The following is a 16,645-nucleotide window of genomic DNA, read 5'->3' as shown; positions in this document are numbered from 1 at the left end:
CCCTCAGAAGCCACCTGTCTAACCAGGGCCACATGCAGGCACTGTCTCTTCCAATGAACAACTGAGACCCACCCTCCGAAGCTCTTCTTTTTACTCTTGTCCTTGCTGCTGTATGAAACCACAAGGTTGCCGGGCAGTGGTAGCACATACCTTTAATCCCAGCACTTGGNAGGCAGAGGCAGGCGGATTCTGAGTTCGAGGCCAGCCTGGTCTACAGAGTGAGTTCCAGGACAGCCAGGGCTACACAAGAGAAACCCTGTCTCAAAAAATCAAAAAGGAAAAAAATAAAAATAAAAACCACAAGGTCACCAAGGTGTCACCAGACTAGGAAGACTTCACTTGTTAAGGCCCCACTGTAAACATGCAATGGGAAGTGCCAAGGGTCAGTAGAGAGGTTAAGGGACAATAAAGCCTGGTTCCTGGGAGGGCCATCGATCAGAGTGGGGTCAGAACACAAGGACATGACAGAGACCCTACAGAATGTTCTAGTCCTGCATCTGACAGGGGACAATGCCACGAATCAAGGTTTATTTGGGAACTGTACTGGCTGGTTTTGTGTGTCAACTTGACACAAGCTGGAGTTATCACAGAGAAAGGAGCCTCTCTTGAGGAAATGCCTCCATGAGACCCAGCTGTAAGGCATTTTCTCAATTAGTGATCAAGGGTGGGAGGGCCCCTTGTGGGTGGAGCCATCCCTGGGCTGGTGGTCTTGGGTTCTATAAGAGAGCAAGCAGAACAAGCCAGGGGAGGCAAGCCAGTAAGTAACATCCCTCCATGGCCTCTGCATCAGCTCCTGCTTTCTGACCTGCTTGAATTCCAGTCCTGACTTCCTTGGTGATGAACAGCAATGTGGAAGTGTAAGCTGAATAAACCCTTTTCTCCCCAGCTTGCTTCTTGGTCATGATGTTTGTGCAGGAATAGAAACCCCGACTAAGACAGGAACATATGAAGAACATAAGCAGATCACACATCAGGGGTTCACAGGTTGGGCCTGGGTAGCTGCTTGACTCAGGGCTGGTCAGGGGTCCCTCCTGAGAATGCCACTCCCACTCTGATAAAGGCATCTCCCCACCCTAAGATCTTTCTCTCCTCTGTAGAAACTATCTATTTCTGTGTGCCAACTGCCATCGGTAATTGTCAACAATGGCTGGAAACAGGTGAACTTTTATGATCTCTCAGTCCCTGCCAGCTAGGAGTCCAGACATGGGTTGAAGGGCCTTCTGCTTCGGGTCTCACGGGATCACAAACATGGTGCCTGCCAGACTGTATTTCTCTTCCGAAGTTAGAGTCCTCCTCCAAGCTTATAAAACTGGAGACCCTTTCTTGTTCGAGGTCAGCCACAGACAGTTTCCACCCCTCTCTACACACGCTTATCCAAAGCATGGCAGCTTATTTCCCTGAGGCACGGAGGGACAGTTTTCTAATAGACCAACAACCAAGAAGGGCTGGGGAGATGGCTCAGTGGAGAAAGGGCTTGCCACACCAGCATGAGGATCTGAGACCGGATTCCCAGCACCCGTGTTAAAAGCTATTGGTGGCCTATAAATCATAGCACAGGAGGCAAAGGCAGAACATTGCCCAGGGCTCACCGAACAGCTAATCTAGCCAATCAGTGAGCTCCAGGTTCATTGGGAGACCCTGCCTCAAAAAAATATAGTGGCGAGCAGGGGAGGATGTCACCTGGCGTGGTCCTGAGGGGGGCGAGGGGGAGGCTGAAGTTGGGAAAGTAAGTGGATATGAATAAAGTACACTGCATACACATGTGGAATTGTTAAAGAGTAAATTTTAATTAATAAATAAAATGAAACCATCCAGGGACAAATATCTTGTTACCTTTCCCAATGACATGACTCAATTAAACGAGTGACTTCCCGCCACCTTTGCCATACTGTACGGGCTAGCAGCAAGTCCCAAGTCCTATCTGCACTCAGGAGAAGGATATCTGAGAACATAGGGCTCACGTGACGGGCTGCCTTCCACTTACCAAGTGGTTCCCTTCCCCTTCCTACTGCTGTGACCTGGACTGATCCCCTGGAACAAGTTCTCCTAACCAGCAGATATTTCTCCCAGACTGCTGGGATGAAGGCAGAATAGAGGACTTCTCTGTAGGGTCTACTGGTCCAGGCACTGGTCACCCTCTGCCCAGACCCCCATGCCATACCTGCGCCCCCCCAACCAGAAGACACCAGATGATGCCAGCTCTAGCATCTCTTCTGTTCTCAGAGCTAGAGAAAAGCAGAGTTTTCCTGGCTCTACAGGTGGGGCTCTGGCATTTTTCTGATGTGGTTAGGAAAGGTTCAGGACAGGAGACTGGCCAGGTGCCTTCTCAGGCCTCCTGCTCCGTGTGATCTGGGCAGTGGACTGCAGTGTTATGGTAGGGTGTAGAGAAGGGGAAGGGAACCCAATGAAGCAGAATTCAGAACTTTACAGGTTCTAGGGCTTCACATAGGATATGCCGAGGGTTTAAAAATAATTTGGAAGCATTCTCTTACAGTGGCCAGATAAGTGTACATCTGCAGGGTCACAGCAGCAGCAGTGCAGACCCCTGGAGGAGGGAGAGATGAGGCTTAGCATCACCCCACGGTGCAACACACACAGGAAGTGCTCAGGCAGTGGGGGTGCTCCAGGGAGCACCAGGCAGAGTCCTCCTTTCCATTGCTGCCCCACTCCTCTTCTTGCCCTTCACAGTCACAACATACTAAGCCCAGGGACCAGCATCAATTTGACAGAACCTCCCGTCTTTAACCGGACTTTGTTCAGAATCCCAGGATGGATAGCATCGTTAGAACCGCCAAGCATCTTGGCTCTGGAAGCCTCACAGGAAGCCAGCAAGCCCTGAAGGCACACCTAGTGTGGCTGCAGAACCTGGCCTGTGCTGGAAGCAGGAAGCACACTCTCCCTGACTCAGCACACCCGTGGTCTCTCTTCCCTCTGGCTACACCTGTGGCTCCCTCCTGGCCTGCTCACTATACTGGACAGGAGGGAAAAAAATGAGAAACATTTCCTAAATGGCTCCACCGTTCCATCCTATGACCTGCTTCCTGCTCACCACAGGGTCAAGGTGGGATGTTTCACTGGGACTCTCAGAGTGAGCCAGAAGCTTATCTGACTGTCCCCTGGGACTTGGCTTTAGTGTGCTGGTCACAGTTACAGCAATCTCTTCCAGAACCAGGGATGGGTCTCCAGCTCCCACACCTGCAGTTGGGAGGCGGGAAGGGGCCAATGTCGTCCCTCTTTCCCCTGCTGAACACCAGCACAGAGAAGAGTCCTCACCCACCCTGACCACAGAGATGATCTGGTGCTGCTCAAGGGGCGACGAGTGTCACTATGAGATGCTGTCATTGTAAATGAACCAATCAGAACTACAGCCATGCTGCCAAGGCTATACCAGGCAGTGCTCTGTTGCATTGGAAGACTACCAAAGCAGGAAGGGAAGAGAACAAAGGTCATGGGTCACCTGAAAACCTGTTCCCATTTGATCCCAATAGGCTGCTCTTTCTCAGCTAGGGGTGGGTTCAAGAGTGGCAGTCCTCTGCCTCCACTCACTCTGGTCCCTGGCTCTCAAACACCTTGGCTTTTGGAGCAGCCAGTTTAAGCTTAGGTTTCAGTCGCCGAGGCAGACAACAGCACTTTCTCTTCATCTGTGCTGTGAGACCAAATCTCCTAACCTTAAAGGAAAGTAGCACAGGAGAAGGCAAAGGACGTGTGTGGCAAGGGCCCCCAAAAGAGGAGGAACAGCAGGAGGCTCATCAGAGCTGCATCAGATGCCACATCTGCCAGAGCAACGGGCGGAGGGAAGTCTGGAAGGACTGCTGCAGACTGTCACACCCATGTCACCAAGGCCAAAGCATCCAGGGACCCCAGGCTGCCGTGGGGGCAGTATAGATGGGGGAGCTCCAGGGTGGGGGGGGGCTGGTTCTAGGACATCTGAGGGCAGTATGGAGAAGGCTGGAAGCCCCTCCCTCATTCATCTCATTGTCTTGAGTCTTGTCTCTGCAGACCAAACTGAGAGAACAGACCCACCCAACTGAGTAGGCCAGAGAGCCAGGCAGAAGCTGGGCTTACACTTCCCCAAATGCCCCCTGTCTGACCCCAGGTCAGTCACTTGGACCCTCAAATATGCCACACTCTGCCTTTGTCTCCTAATCCATGAGCATGGGTCTCCCCTGTCCCAGACTCCAGGGGTCACCACTCTCTATAGGAAAGGCTCAGACACCAGTGTGGGGAGGCAAGGGAGGCCTCTTCGGGCTGGCCCTGCCATCTTCTGTAGGTTCAACCCTTATACCTGCTACTCTCCCACACCTGCAGGGCACCAGGGTCCCAGCAGCCCTGAACCTGTTCAGTTCTCCAGGGGCCCTAAGCCCTCTCCTGCCTTGGCACAGAGGGGGCCCTTGTGTCTCCTGCATCCCCATGCCTGCAGGTACTTTCCTTCCTACTCACCATAAAACGACTTGCTCAATAGCTTTGCTTCTGAATCTAATGCTTCCTATTTGTAAGGACCAGGGCTTCTTCCCGCTTACCTTAGGCCAAGTGCTGATCTGAACGGTTTAGGTCACACCAGAGCAGCTTCTGCCCCTGTGGTCTGCCAGCGAGAATGAGGTGCTCTAGCCAGGAGGGTATGGGTAGCCCTCACGTGGGGAAACTGGTATGTCAGTGCTGCCTCCCGCCTCTGTGGGTGATGAGCAGGAGCAAGCAAGCCCTGAGCCAGAGGCCTGAGTCTCTCTCCTGCAGAGTGGTGCCTGCCTTTGGGCTCTGCTGGGCACACAGAAGCCCCTCCTCTCAGAGCCTCCATCTCTGCAGCTGTCAAATGGGATGTGCTGTCCGGGGCTGCGAGGTGCAGCCTACTTGCAGAAATGCTTCATGCATCTCTACTCCTTCCCTGACAGCCGCAAGGTGAGGAGGGGGAGAGGGAGGCTCCGTCACGATTTTATTGACAAAGCCAGCTGGTACTCGAGCTTTACCTGCATGCTGTGTGTTCACGCGTTTGATCTTTGTGAAATTCCAGCAAGGTCATGCCAGCTGAGGAGAACGAGTGTGCATGGTTCTACTGCACCCCAGACACCACCCAGACAAGTGACGGGGGGTGGGGAGGGGTGAGCCGGGCCAGATGCCCAGGACTCAGGAGGTCCAACACAGTGATGGTCAGAGCAGGAGCTTAGGCAGGGTCACTACCACCCACCTTGGTTCTGGCTCTCTCCCTATGCTGAGCATCAAGTGCCTGGGAGGTGTACCTTCCTTGCCGCCTTCATCTAAGGCCATCTGTATGTGGAAGAAGTGCCTTCTGGTGACAGGAAGTACAGGATGGACCAAAGCACACGTCAGGAGAGACTCTCTGCAGCACCTCACGCCAGCGGCATGCTCATCTCCAGGCTGAAGTGTCATTATAAGCCTGACATCTTGCTTAATGCCAGCACCGAATGACATCTGGCCTAAGAAACCACTGTACCCAGGAGCCTTGGGAGCCAGAGTGGAGCAGGGACTCATTTAACAGGTGGCAAAAGCCATCTGTGTTTCCAGGACACTGCAGTCCCAGGAGCAAGACAAGGCCCAGCAGGGCTTAGTCCACAAACTGACACTGATTTGACTGGTTTTTCCCTTGTTGGGAACCAGTCCCCAGCAGCATGTCCCCAGTAGAAGTAGGCTGAAGGCTGATTCTCTGTTGGTTCCCTCCAGGCCATCCAAAGTAAGCAATCCCCTGTGTGGGGAGACAGACTGCCTGCCATACAATGCCAGGGCCGCCAGCCTCCTTTGTGGAGAGCCTGCCTGCCTCCTTCCCCAAAGCCCGTCCTCCCTATGGTTGGCTCCAGCATTCTTCATGGTCAGTGGAGCTACAAGGGGATCTACTGGTTCCTCTTTAGCAAAGTGTTTGGTACAGATGTTCTGAGTCATTCATTCATGACAGACTCTGTGCTTTTAAGTCCTCAATATTCTTCTGTCCCTGCTCCTGGCTCTGCCTTGGACAATGACCTGATCCAAAGGTCCATAAAACAGCGTCTCTCATTGACCTGGAGGCCTTGAGTTCACCTCGTAGACCAGGTTGGCTGGTTGGTGAGCCACAGGAATACACCTGCCTCTGCCTCCCCAGTGCTGGGATTAAAAGCATCTGCCACCACACTCGACTTTTTTTTGTGTGCGTTTTGGGGCTCAAACTCAGGTAGCTATTCATGCTCGCAAGGCAGGCACTCTCCTGACTCAGCTGTCCCCCAAACCCCGGCACTCCAAGTTCTAATTTGTTACACTAATGGTAGGCAGGACCAGCTCTTTCCAAGCCTCAGCCTCATGAACCGCAAAATAGCAATCAGTGCATGATTATCACAGAGTGACCAGGAAGGTACAAAGTGCCCCTGGAGAGCCCGGGGCATTGACTTGAGGTTCACAGAGGAAGGACATGGCAACCAGCCCTTCAGTGACTTTCTCGGAGACCACTTTAAAGAATCAACTCTGCCTTCAGGGCCACACTGTCAGCTGTATTCTTCAGGACCCAGGCCTGTCCCTTGAGTACATCACTCCCTGGATACGGTGCTAGGCCGAGGTACGTAGCCCCAGTTACCTGGACTCCCACTGGTCTTGTTACCAAGAGAACAGGATAAATATGTTTTTTTTTTCTAAAAATAAACTATTAAAGTGATAAGAAGTATTCATGGCAACAAAAATTTTACTCTTTAAAATGATCGCTCTTAAGTTTCAAGCAAAAGTTATAGAAATAATGAAGAAAATTTGACTTCTGAAGCCCAGACCTATAATACAAACCTCCTCAGGAGCCCTGCGAAGTAAGCCAACATGGGGGGTGGGTAATGCTCCCTGGCTCTAGAAACAAAGCACCTGCCATTCCCAGTCCCCTTGGGACTTCAAGTCCCCAGGCCCTGCCTGGAGCTGTTTCCCAGCAGCCTGTCTTTCTGGCTGGAACAAAAGAGCTGCCCATCTCAGGGCGTGTCTGGTCCTTCTCCTTGGCAACCTCCACCAAGGGTTCCTCCATCGCCTCTTCTGCACAGTAAGAAACAACAAAGAGCCACAGACAGACAGACAGACAGACAGAAAGTGTCCAGCACAGTAGTTCAATCCTGCTTATGTTTTACTGTTCTATGTAACCTTTCAGCTCCCCAGACAGTTGTGGCCAACAATGTCGTCATATTGAGACCAAGGAGCCCTGTTGTGTCAAGCCACAGTGAAAGGCACTGGGTGCGGAAGTTGGGTGGGGAGAGCCAGGTGGAGGTAACCTACAGGCCACTTCTCTCACGTCTGTTAAGGATGGTCTGCAATGTCAGGGCAACACAGACTGGTTTTAGGGGTGCACTATGGAAGCAAAGGACAGGAAGTTATTTTGTTCTATTTTAAAATGATTTATGAGCATTTGAGGATTATAAATAACAACATTTTCCTCTCTCGCAAGTCTCTGGTCTGGATGTGGCTCGGTCCTCATGTGGCGGTGGGACCAGGGGATTTAGTGCTTCATCTGGCATGCATGAGGCCCTAGATCCACTCCCTGGCACTCAGGAGGTGGAGGAGGACTCAAGGTTATCCTCATTCATACCGGGAGTTCAAAGCCAGTGAGGCCTGTGTAAGACCCTTGTCCATCTTCCTACCCCCTGACCTTCACCTAACCCCTCCCCCAAAGAGTAAGCCTGGAAACCCACTAAGAGGGGTTTGATCCCTTGGAGCCAGTGTTGGGAAAGGATTGTGAAGTTATCTAACTTCCTGTGGTAATATGACCTCGTGCCCTCAGAATCACTCCCCACCATGATGTCATCTGTCATGAGAGCCTCAACCAGAACGGAGCCAATGCCAGCACCCTGTCCTTGACCCTCCAGAATGTGAGCTCCACAAACCTGCTCTCCTTATAAAGCTGGCATGACTCGGGTGTTTCATTATAGTAACAGAAGGAACACGGACAGCCTCATCTTACTGTCTGTGTGATTCCTACACACTTTATTAAACATAGGAAAAAAATAATCAAGGGTGGTAGGTCTATACCCAATGCCCAAGGTTCTCTCTCTTGTACTAGCACCCAAGGGAGGGGGCAGGGAGAGAGAAATTAGAAGGTGAGGGGAAAAAACCGAGATGAGAAAGCAAGGCACAGAACACCATGGGGATTGTGTCTGAGCCTCCAAGAGATCTGCTCTGGTCTGCCGTGTCCTTCCCCACCTCTGGTAGTACAGGAGCCCCTACACCACCTCCATGTTTCTTCAGAGATATAAAGGGAGTTGGGAAAACCTTTGAGAATCTCAGGTGCTTGGGCATGACCATGGCATAATGATGCAATTCTCTGGCAAAACAAAACAAAACACAACACAACAGAACACCACACAAAGCTGCCTCACCTCCCTTCACTGTTAATCTGCTGACAGGCCATCAGCAAATCTCTCACATCAAAGATGTCATCGTTTTCGAATCAAGATCCTCGGTGAGCACGCACAGCCCACAGACGGGAGCAGGGAGCAGGAGATGACTCAGACACAATCTTCTCAACGTGCTTTGGTCACCCACTTAGGGTGCTTAAAACTCACCCTAAAATCCTTAAATTAAAACCCTTAGCTAGCTGAGACAGAAGAGGGGTCATGGGACTGCACATAACCAGTTTTGTGGGTTTTGGGTTTTTTTTTTTAATGCTCATTAAAAGAATCAAAGCTGTGTCCATGTGACAAGCCTGGAAGTAGAAAGGAGAAAAGCTTCTAAAAGGGACAGTGGGCTTGCCACCAAGCTAGGACAGGACGGTGTGTGCTGCATGGGGCAGCTGCAGGGAACAGGGCTCAGTCTGTGGACAGTTGTTTCTTAAACCTTAACTGAAGAGGATGTATAGGACGGTCTCAACCGGGTGCCAGCAATCCCATCATTCTCAAATCTGTGAGTCAAGACCTCCTTGGGATCACATGTCAGATATTCTGCATATCAGATATTGACATTACTCTTCCTAACAGCAGCAAAATTACAGTTATGAAGCAACAACAAAATGCTTTTATGGTTGGGGGTCACCACGACACGAGAAACTGCATTAGAGGGCTGTAGCGTTCGGAAGGTTAGAGTCGCTCCTGACAGGCGTGCCTCTACCTATACTTTCTGCAGAGCTGGGCCAAGGAGAGAGGGGTTTCTCTGAAATCTACCCCTACTCCTTGTACTCAGGCCTATAGAGACGGATGGCCTACTGCCTCAGCCCGGGAATGCAGACAGCCCCCTGTGTCTGTCCACTCTCCCTTCCCTCCCTCCTCACCACACACACCAGGATGTGTCTGGTAAGGTCCAGATCCCCTGGGAGGCTCTGGTAACTTGGGAGAAAGATGGACACCTCGCAGGCCCACTCTCCCTCAGACTTTGCCTGTCTTTTTCAGATGCTATGGAGTGCTCCACACCAGTCTGGCGTGCACCACCCTCTTGGGTTCGCCACCATTGTCACCCGTGTTAGGGCTAATCGGGAGGCGCCACACAGCGACCTGAGCGCCAGCAGCATTGCATGACCTACCTGACGCAAGGAAACACCTCACCCTAAGTCCACAGCACCTGGCCAGGATCCTACTCCATGTGACACAGGCACTGCCAGTCAGACTACAGTCCACAGGCGAGAGGATGCACCATTCACTCTGCTGAGACACTTTCCTCCAGGATGGAGGCGCGTTCTGGAGAGCAGGCACTCAAAGGCTTCCTACCTGAACCAGTTCCTCGGTACCTTTGAAGGCCTCATGCCTACCTATGATTATCTGTTCCAGGGTATCTCCTACCTTACCCTGCTCCAAGCCTGGCACCCCTCTTTGGAATCCAGCTGTCTCTGTCCACAAGCCAAGAGGGATGCTAACACAATGCCAGGAATAGAGATCAGGAGAAGGTTGTGTTCTTTCAACCGCTTTTACCGCCTCCCTCCCCCATCTCCATTAGCTGGCCTCTATAGGGAAGCTTAGGCCTCAGATTTCAGTTGGCTCAAGTGCCCTGGTATGGAAGGTGAGGGGTCTCCGTGATCACACAGGAAGGGAGAGCTAGGGTAGGGTTTGGACCAGATGTCAGGAGCTGCCCTCCACAGCACAGGCTGCAGAGGATGCTGGCATGCAAACTGTCGGGAGGTAAGATGGAAGGAGTTACAGTCACGGCCTACTAGGCTCCGGGATACACATAACTTCTGTGACTCACAGACACCACAAGCTCTGTACACCCGAGGTAAACAACTCACTACTAACACATTGATGGATTATGTTCCAAGGGCCTATGAATCCTGCCCCTAACCAACTAGCCAAGCATTCCCACCAGGCCACAACCAACTAACTGAGCCCATAAATCCTCTCAAAGAGGTTCCAGACTTGGCTTCCCGCACTGAAGGTCATCTTACTTCCCAATGACACTCTAGTTAAAAATGGCAGACGGGAAAGGGGAAGTGTGGGTTCCTGCTCCCAAAGTGTTCACAACTCACAGTGGGTCTCTGGGCAAGACCTCCCCACTCTCTCTCTCTCCACATGAGCATGCGAGGAAAGGTTGCCTCTCATTTCTGTGACTCCAGACCTGGAGGGGTTGGCGGAACTCTCACTGGGGGTGGCGTGTGTGTGTGTGTGTGTGTGTGTGTGTGTGTGTGTGTGTGTGTGTGTGTGTGTTCCACCCATCAGCAGTTGCTAAGGGAGCCCAGAGTTTCATTCAAACTCACCACATAGGATTCTTTATGGAACTGTGTTCAGATTTAGAATTAACAAATATTCTTTGAACTCCAGCATAGTCCAGGCACTGGGGAAAAACATGAGGCATAAGGGCTGCTTCCAGCTACCCACTACTCAAAGACAGAAACTGAGTGTCCAGGAGGCCTGGAATCAGGCAAATGACAACACAGTTGAGGACCCATCCCCCAAGGCTGCTGTGCACCTGCAGGCTCCCTCCTAGGGGTGAGGTGCTCCCCAAATCCTTTCCACACAGCAAGGAACAGAGGTGTCTTTTGTGACACTTGGGATCTACAAAGCACAGGGAATCAGATCCAGCTGGCTACCTAGCTGAGCTGGGTACTATGTGAAATGTCCCAAACCCAGCTCTCCGGGACAGGCAACCCCGACTTCCGCCCGGCTCCCAACCCTCCAGCTCAGGTACTGAGCATCAGCAGACAGGAGGTGGCCATGTGACCTCCACAGCCCACACGCACACGTCATAGCTGCACGGTGCCTGGGCCCACCAGGTCCTCCCACGGCCTTCCTCCTCTTGGCCTCCAAACCAGCTAACAGAACTGGTTTACAGAGCTAGAGCTGGGGATCCCGCCCCCCCCCCCCCCAGGAATCCCCTTCTCTTCCAGCAGAAATGCTCAGAAGCCCAGCTTATGTCTGTAACCCCCTGGTTAGGAGACTCCTGGACCGAGGCTCTCAAGGAGCCACTCCTTCCCACAGGTATCAGAGGGGTCGCTGCTCTTCAGTCTGGGCTTCCCACCTTGGACCAAACTGGGTGTCAGATACTTGGGAGGGGAGACTCCTGGGCGGCAAAGAAACCCTTACTCTCCCCCTCCTTAGGCTCTGGCTGGCTGCCACGGTGACCTCCCCTCCCCCAAGAAGGGCGGTGAGCTGGGAGATGGGGGTGGGAGAATCCACCGGCTCCACTGATGCTCTCGAGAGGGGGCAGGGAAGCCAGGCAGGGCGTGTCGCCTAGGCCTTTCTCTGCCCAGTGCCAAGCTCACAGATATGAGACGCCTCTGTACCATCCCCCAAGTCACCTGCTATGGGAAGAATCTTCATTCTCACGATCCACACCCCTAAGCCCCAAAGAGGCTAACGCATTAATTAAGGACAGTGAGTCTAGAACCTTCTGCCCAGTCGGATGTAAGCCAGAGAAGCTAAGTGCCCAGTTTCCCTACCACTTGCACCCACTCTTTTCGAAAAGGGGCAGGTGTCGTGTTCCCCATTTCCCAGCAGCAATCTGCTCCAGAGCTGGACGTGTCCTTTCCCTAGATTCCAGGCAGGGTCCGCAGGGAGCCCCTCGGGCGCAACCTTGGGGTGGGGGCAACCACTTTCCAGCCCCACCTCGTTCTCCCAAGAGAGGCTCCTGTCCCTTCGCCCACACCCTCGCCGGCACCCAGACACCTGCACAGTGCTCTGCAGCCTTGCCGCAGTGCGAGCTAGTCAGCGAGCCCGCGAGCCCGGCGCCTAGAGCGGGTGAGCCAGCCGCCGCCCTCGGTCCTCCTCCCGGACGCACCTGCACCGGGTACCCAGATCTCACACTCATCCTCATCCCTTGACCCCCAGAGCCACCTTCTTCCTTTCCCCCTTGGTCCTCCCCAGCCCGGCCCCACCCGAGCTAGCCCCATCTCCCCATCTGCATCCCTCTCCTCTACCGGGGCGTGGAAGGGCCTTGGCGAGCCAGGGCTGGGAGGGTCCCTAGTGGGGTGGCTGAATGGGCGGCGTGGGGAAAAGACTCGGCTCCGAGCCGAGAGAATAAGCCGAGTACTCACCGCTCTGCTCCCCTAGGAAAACCAACTTGAATTTTCGCAGCGGGTTCCCAAAATCTCCCCCTGCGGACATGGTGCTGGCAGCTGGGGCCGGGCGAGGAGGAGGAGGAAGCGGTGAAGGAGCAGGGAGGGGAGAGGAGGAGGGCAAGGGGAGGCGGCGAGCGGTGCGGGAGCCGGAGGGGGAAGGGCTGGCTGCGCGCGCCCCTGACTCCCCAGCTGCGGCCGGGCCCCGGCCTGCGGCTGCGTGTCCGACGGCGGCGACGGCGGAAAGGGAGGAGGCGGGGTGCGCGGCGCAGTCCTGGGTGGCGCTGGCTGCACGGGCGACGGGCGCGCTGTGGACGCCCGAAGCTCGGCGCGGGCAGCGAGGCACGGGCGGAGCGGGGCGCAGGGACCGAGCTGGGCGGAGGAGCGCTCTCCGAGCAGCGCCACGCGCCCCCTCCCGCCCGCCTGCTCCGCCCGCGCCTGCGCTCTGCGCGCTCCCAAGCCTCTGATGTCATGCGGAGCCGGTGGGTTTGCGGGGTTTGGGGGGCGTGCGCCATCCAGCCCCCACCCGGGCAGCCGGCTTGGGAGAGCCACCTCCTTTTGAGCCTAAGAGAGGTGCCCTCTTTGGAGCGGCTTGCTCTGCCCTGCTGCTTCTGTCTCACCCACCCACCTAGGGGGGAAAAAAAGACAGGACTTGGTCAAGAGGACATTTGCTTCTGGTCTTTGACACCTAAATGCGGTTCCCTTCTTCCGTCTCAGACCCAGATGGTCGGACAGGGCGGGAACATAGGAAAGGGTCAGTGTGTGGTGTGGTGGTGAGTAGGAAGATGTGCGATACCTGGCTCAGACCTGAGGTATGGCTCCTCGGTGGCCCCTGCTGGCCTCTAGCTTACCTCCTATCTAGCTAGACTTAGACTCTAAATGGGGAGGGGATCTGTGGTTGTCCCCGGAGGAGCTGGCCAGTGAGAGAGAAGACACCCTTACAGGATATGCCTACTAGGGTTTGAAACCTAACTTGCCTGGTAGAAGACAGCTCCACTAACCCAAAGACAATGCCCTGCCTCCAACCACACTCCTGCGCCCTACTAGTTAGGTTTTTTCAGGTAATGAGCTCCAAGAGGATAAGAGAGCGACCTCTAAGTTTGCAGGGCACACAGAGTAGGGTGAGAGCAAAGAGTAGACGCCAGACTAAGGTTAAACGCAGCCCCCAAGCAGTACACTCTAAGGCATCGGGTTAATCGAGGCTTTACAAAGCCCCTCCCCTCTTCCTCTCCAGCCACTTGCTGGTCTTGACCTTCTCTGGCCATTCAGGGAATGTTTGTTTGTGAATGTTTGGAATGTGTAGTGTATGTTACACAAAGCAAGCCAGGAGTGAAATGTACACACACGCACACACACACATACATACACACACCCGTGGCTACAGATTTCCCAGGGAACACTTGTGAGTTTACCCCGAATGTACCCACTAGAGTCTCCCACCGCACATTAAACCCTCACAGGAAACTCCATGGAAGCAGCTGAGGTTCCAGTTCACCTAGAGTTTAGGAAACAGTTGCTGAGTGCTCGAATTAACGTCTAAAACTACTCTCAAATCGGAGTAACTGTTTTATTCTTGTGGTCTTCTTTGGTTTAAAATCCCTGGAGTCGGAGGTCATCCCTCTGAGATATAAGCAGGCCAGGTTGGGCACCAGACTAATATAACTCTCTCAGACTCCACCCTACTTTTGCCCGGAGTTTGTTGCTGTCTCAGGATCCAGCATGGGCTGAGGAAAGTTCTGGCCGGTGTGTCCGACCCACTGTCCACAGGCCATATGCCTTGCAGGATAGCTATGAATTCAGCCCAACACAATACTGTAATCTTATGTAGAACATTATGAGATACTGGATGGGTTTCTACATTTTTGGGGGGCAAGTTTTGTTTATTGTTGTTGATTCCATTGCCTGGTTTTACAGTGTGAAGTTTGTAGATTGCAATGTTGTGTCTCCGTAGCTAGAAGTTGGACGTTCCAGCAGTGAAGGAGATACTCCTAAGCCACACCCCTCCCTGCCTATGGAGGTCAAGGCATTCAAGGGGTGGGAGGTCACACCTTCCATCCAGCATCTCCTCATCTGTACTGGTTCAGTCTGCTGGGTTGGCTCCTGCAGTCTGGGCAGAACTACACAGCATGGTCTTCATACTGTGTGTGAATCCTAACCTTAGAATGCTTCTGCTCTCTTCCAAGTCTCTCCCTTACCCTTGCCATTCCTTTGTCTCTTGGGGGGAAGGGATTATCTTTATTCTGTCCTGGGATATCAGGCATTTCCCATGTGATAGAAAAAAAGAGCCACTATAAGCCTCTTTTGGTAGCCTCGCTAGAAATAGTTTCTTCTGCATAGCATCTTTCTGCCCTACCTGATGAGTGTGTTCTCTGGATGAGGGACATAGAAAGACATCATATCGCAGTGAACACACACCTGTCTTCTTCTTTTTTTTTTTTTTTTTTTTTTTTTTTTTTTTTTTTTTTGTTTTGTTTTTCGAGACAGGGTTTCTCTGTATAGCCCTGGCTGTCCTGGAACTCACTCGGTAGACCAGGCTGGCCTCGAACTCAGAAATCCACCTGCCTCTGCCTCCCGAGTGCTGGGATTAAAGGCGTGCGCCACCACGCCCGGCTCACACCTGTCTTCTAATTCTTCTTTTATCCCCTGCCTCTTTCCCTCCTTCCCCAAGGCAGAAAACCCAAACTCACAACACTTCCATTTCTCTTGAGTCTTTTGAATTCATATTTCAAACTCTGTCTTCTGACTTGCTCTTCCCTTCTCGCTGTACTCCCAAGATTCCTGTGGATGCATAGAGCAGAGCCTTTGGTTCCCATGTCTGCTTAGCATTCCATCGTCTGCCCCAATTTTGAAACCATTTTCAGTAAAAATGTGTCCAGTTTTTAAAGCTTGAAATAGTTTTAGACTACATAGAGGATTCAAAAAATAGTACAGGAAGTTTCTGTGCCTCCTCATCCAACAGCCCCCACGATAACATCTTACATAACCACGGTACCTTAGCAGAGCCAGGAAACTAACCTTGGAAAGAGCACCCAGCCTTCTTTCTGCTTTGCAAATGGTGCAGATAGGACTGGTCTCCTGTCTCCTGTCTCCTGGTGCACCTGCGAAAAGGTTCCAAAGCTCTGCAGAGAGGAAATACATCAAGGGCTAAAACCTGATGTATGTTTGTTATCTTTACACCAACGATCGCTGTCAGAACATACAACTACCCCACCACCCATGTTTCTTCATGTTCTTCAAGAAGGGCTTGGCTATTTTCCCTTGGCTATTTACATTAAAACATAACTACAGATTTCTCTTCATTTGGAAGTCATTATGCGTTCACAAGAAGTTGCAAAAAAAAAGTCAGACCCGTGGGTACTTTATCTAACCTGCCCTACCCACTTCCACCATGGTAGTATCTTACACGTTCATTGTCACGGCCTGTATATAGACAATCAAGAATAAAGTGTCCCATCACCATGGGAACACTCCTGCCTTCTTCACACCTATCCCTTCCTCGCTCTCAATCACTGAACTATTTCATTTCCTTAGACTCAAGAATCTGAACGAAATTATATCGTACGGAACATGGGGCGGGGGCTGGGTTTTTTTCTCACCTGAGATAACTCCATGGACAGATTCTGAGTTCCTGTTTGTATCAGTAGTCTACTCCATTACTACTGAGAGGTGTGGACCACAGTAATTTCTTCCTTCCCTCACCCACAATGGATGCCTGCGTTCTTTGCATTCTTTGGATAAACCTCACTCGATTATAATAAGTTGTTCTTTTATATATATTAAATTTGGCATTCTAAAATTTTGGCACTTTTTTTTTTGTCTACAATTGTGAGTGATGTTGTCCTGCAATTTTCTTCTCTTATAATATCATCATTTTTAGTGCCTGACAAATACAGAAGCGGATGCTCACAGCCATCCATTGGACTGAGCACAGGGTCCCCAGTGAAGGAGCTAGAGAAAGGACCTAAGGAGCTGACAGGGTTTGCAGCCCCATAGGAGGAACAACAATATGAACTAACCAGTACCCTCAGAGCTCCCTGGGACTAAACCACCAACCAAAGGGTACACATGGTGGGACTCATGGCTCCAGCTGCACATGTAGCAGAGGATGGCCTAGTAAGACATCAATGGGAGGAGAGGCCCTTGGTCCTGTGAAGGCTGAATGCCCCAGTGTAGGGGAATGCCAGGGCCAGGAAGCAGGAGTGGGTGGGTTGGTGAGCAGGGGGAGGGGGG

At 52.4% G+C, this 16,645-nt stretch overlaps 1 protein-coding gene across 1 annotated transcript in view; it reads right to left on the bottom strand.

Moving 5' to 3' along the window:
• Window positions 1-12,820, bottom strand: part of Rab6b (RAB6B, member RAS oncogene family) — a 72,259-nt gene extending 59,439 nt beyond the window's left edge. Inside the window, exon 1 of the mRNA XM_021172658.2 lies at window positions 12,395-12,820. Within this exon, the coding sequence (XP_021028317.1) occupies window positions 12,395-12,464 (70 nt within the window). The 5' untranslated portion in view covers window positions 12,465-12,820. The remainder of the gene's footprint in view (window positions 1-12,394) is intronic.
• Window positions 12,821-16,645: the final 3,825 nt, after the last annotated feature.

Source organism: Mus caroli, chromosome 9 (genome assembly GCF_900094665.2).
Source record: "Mus caroli chromosome 9, CAROLI_EIJ_v1.1, whole genome shotgun sequence".
Lineage (NCBI taxonomy): Eukaryota > Metazoa > Chordata > Mammalia > Rodentia > Muridae > Mus > Mus caroli.
The sequence above is the reverse complement of the archived record's forward strand: the minus strand, read 5'-3'. Positions and strand labels throughout refer to the sequence as shown.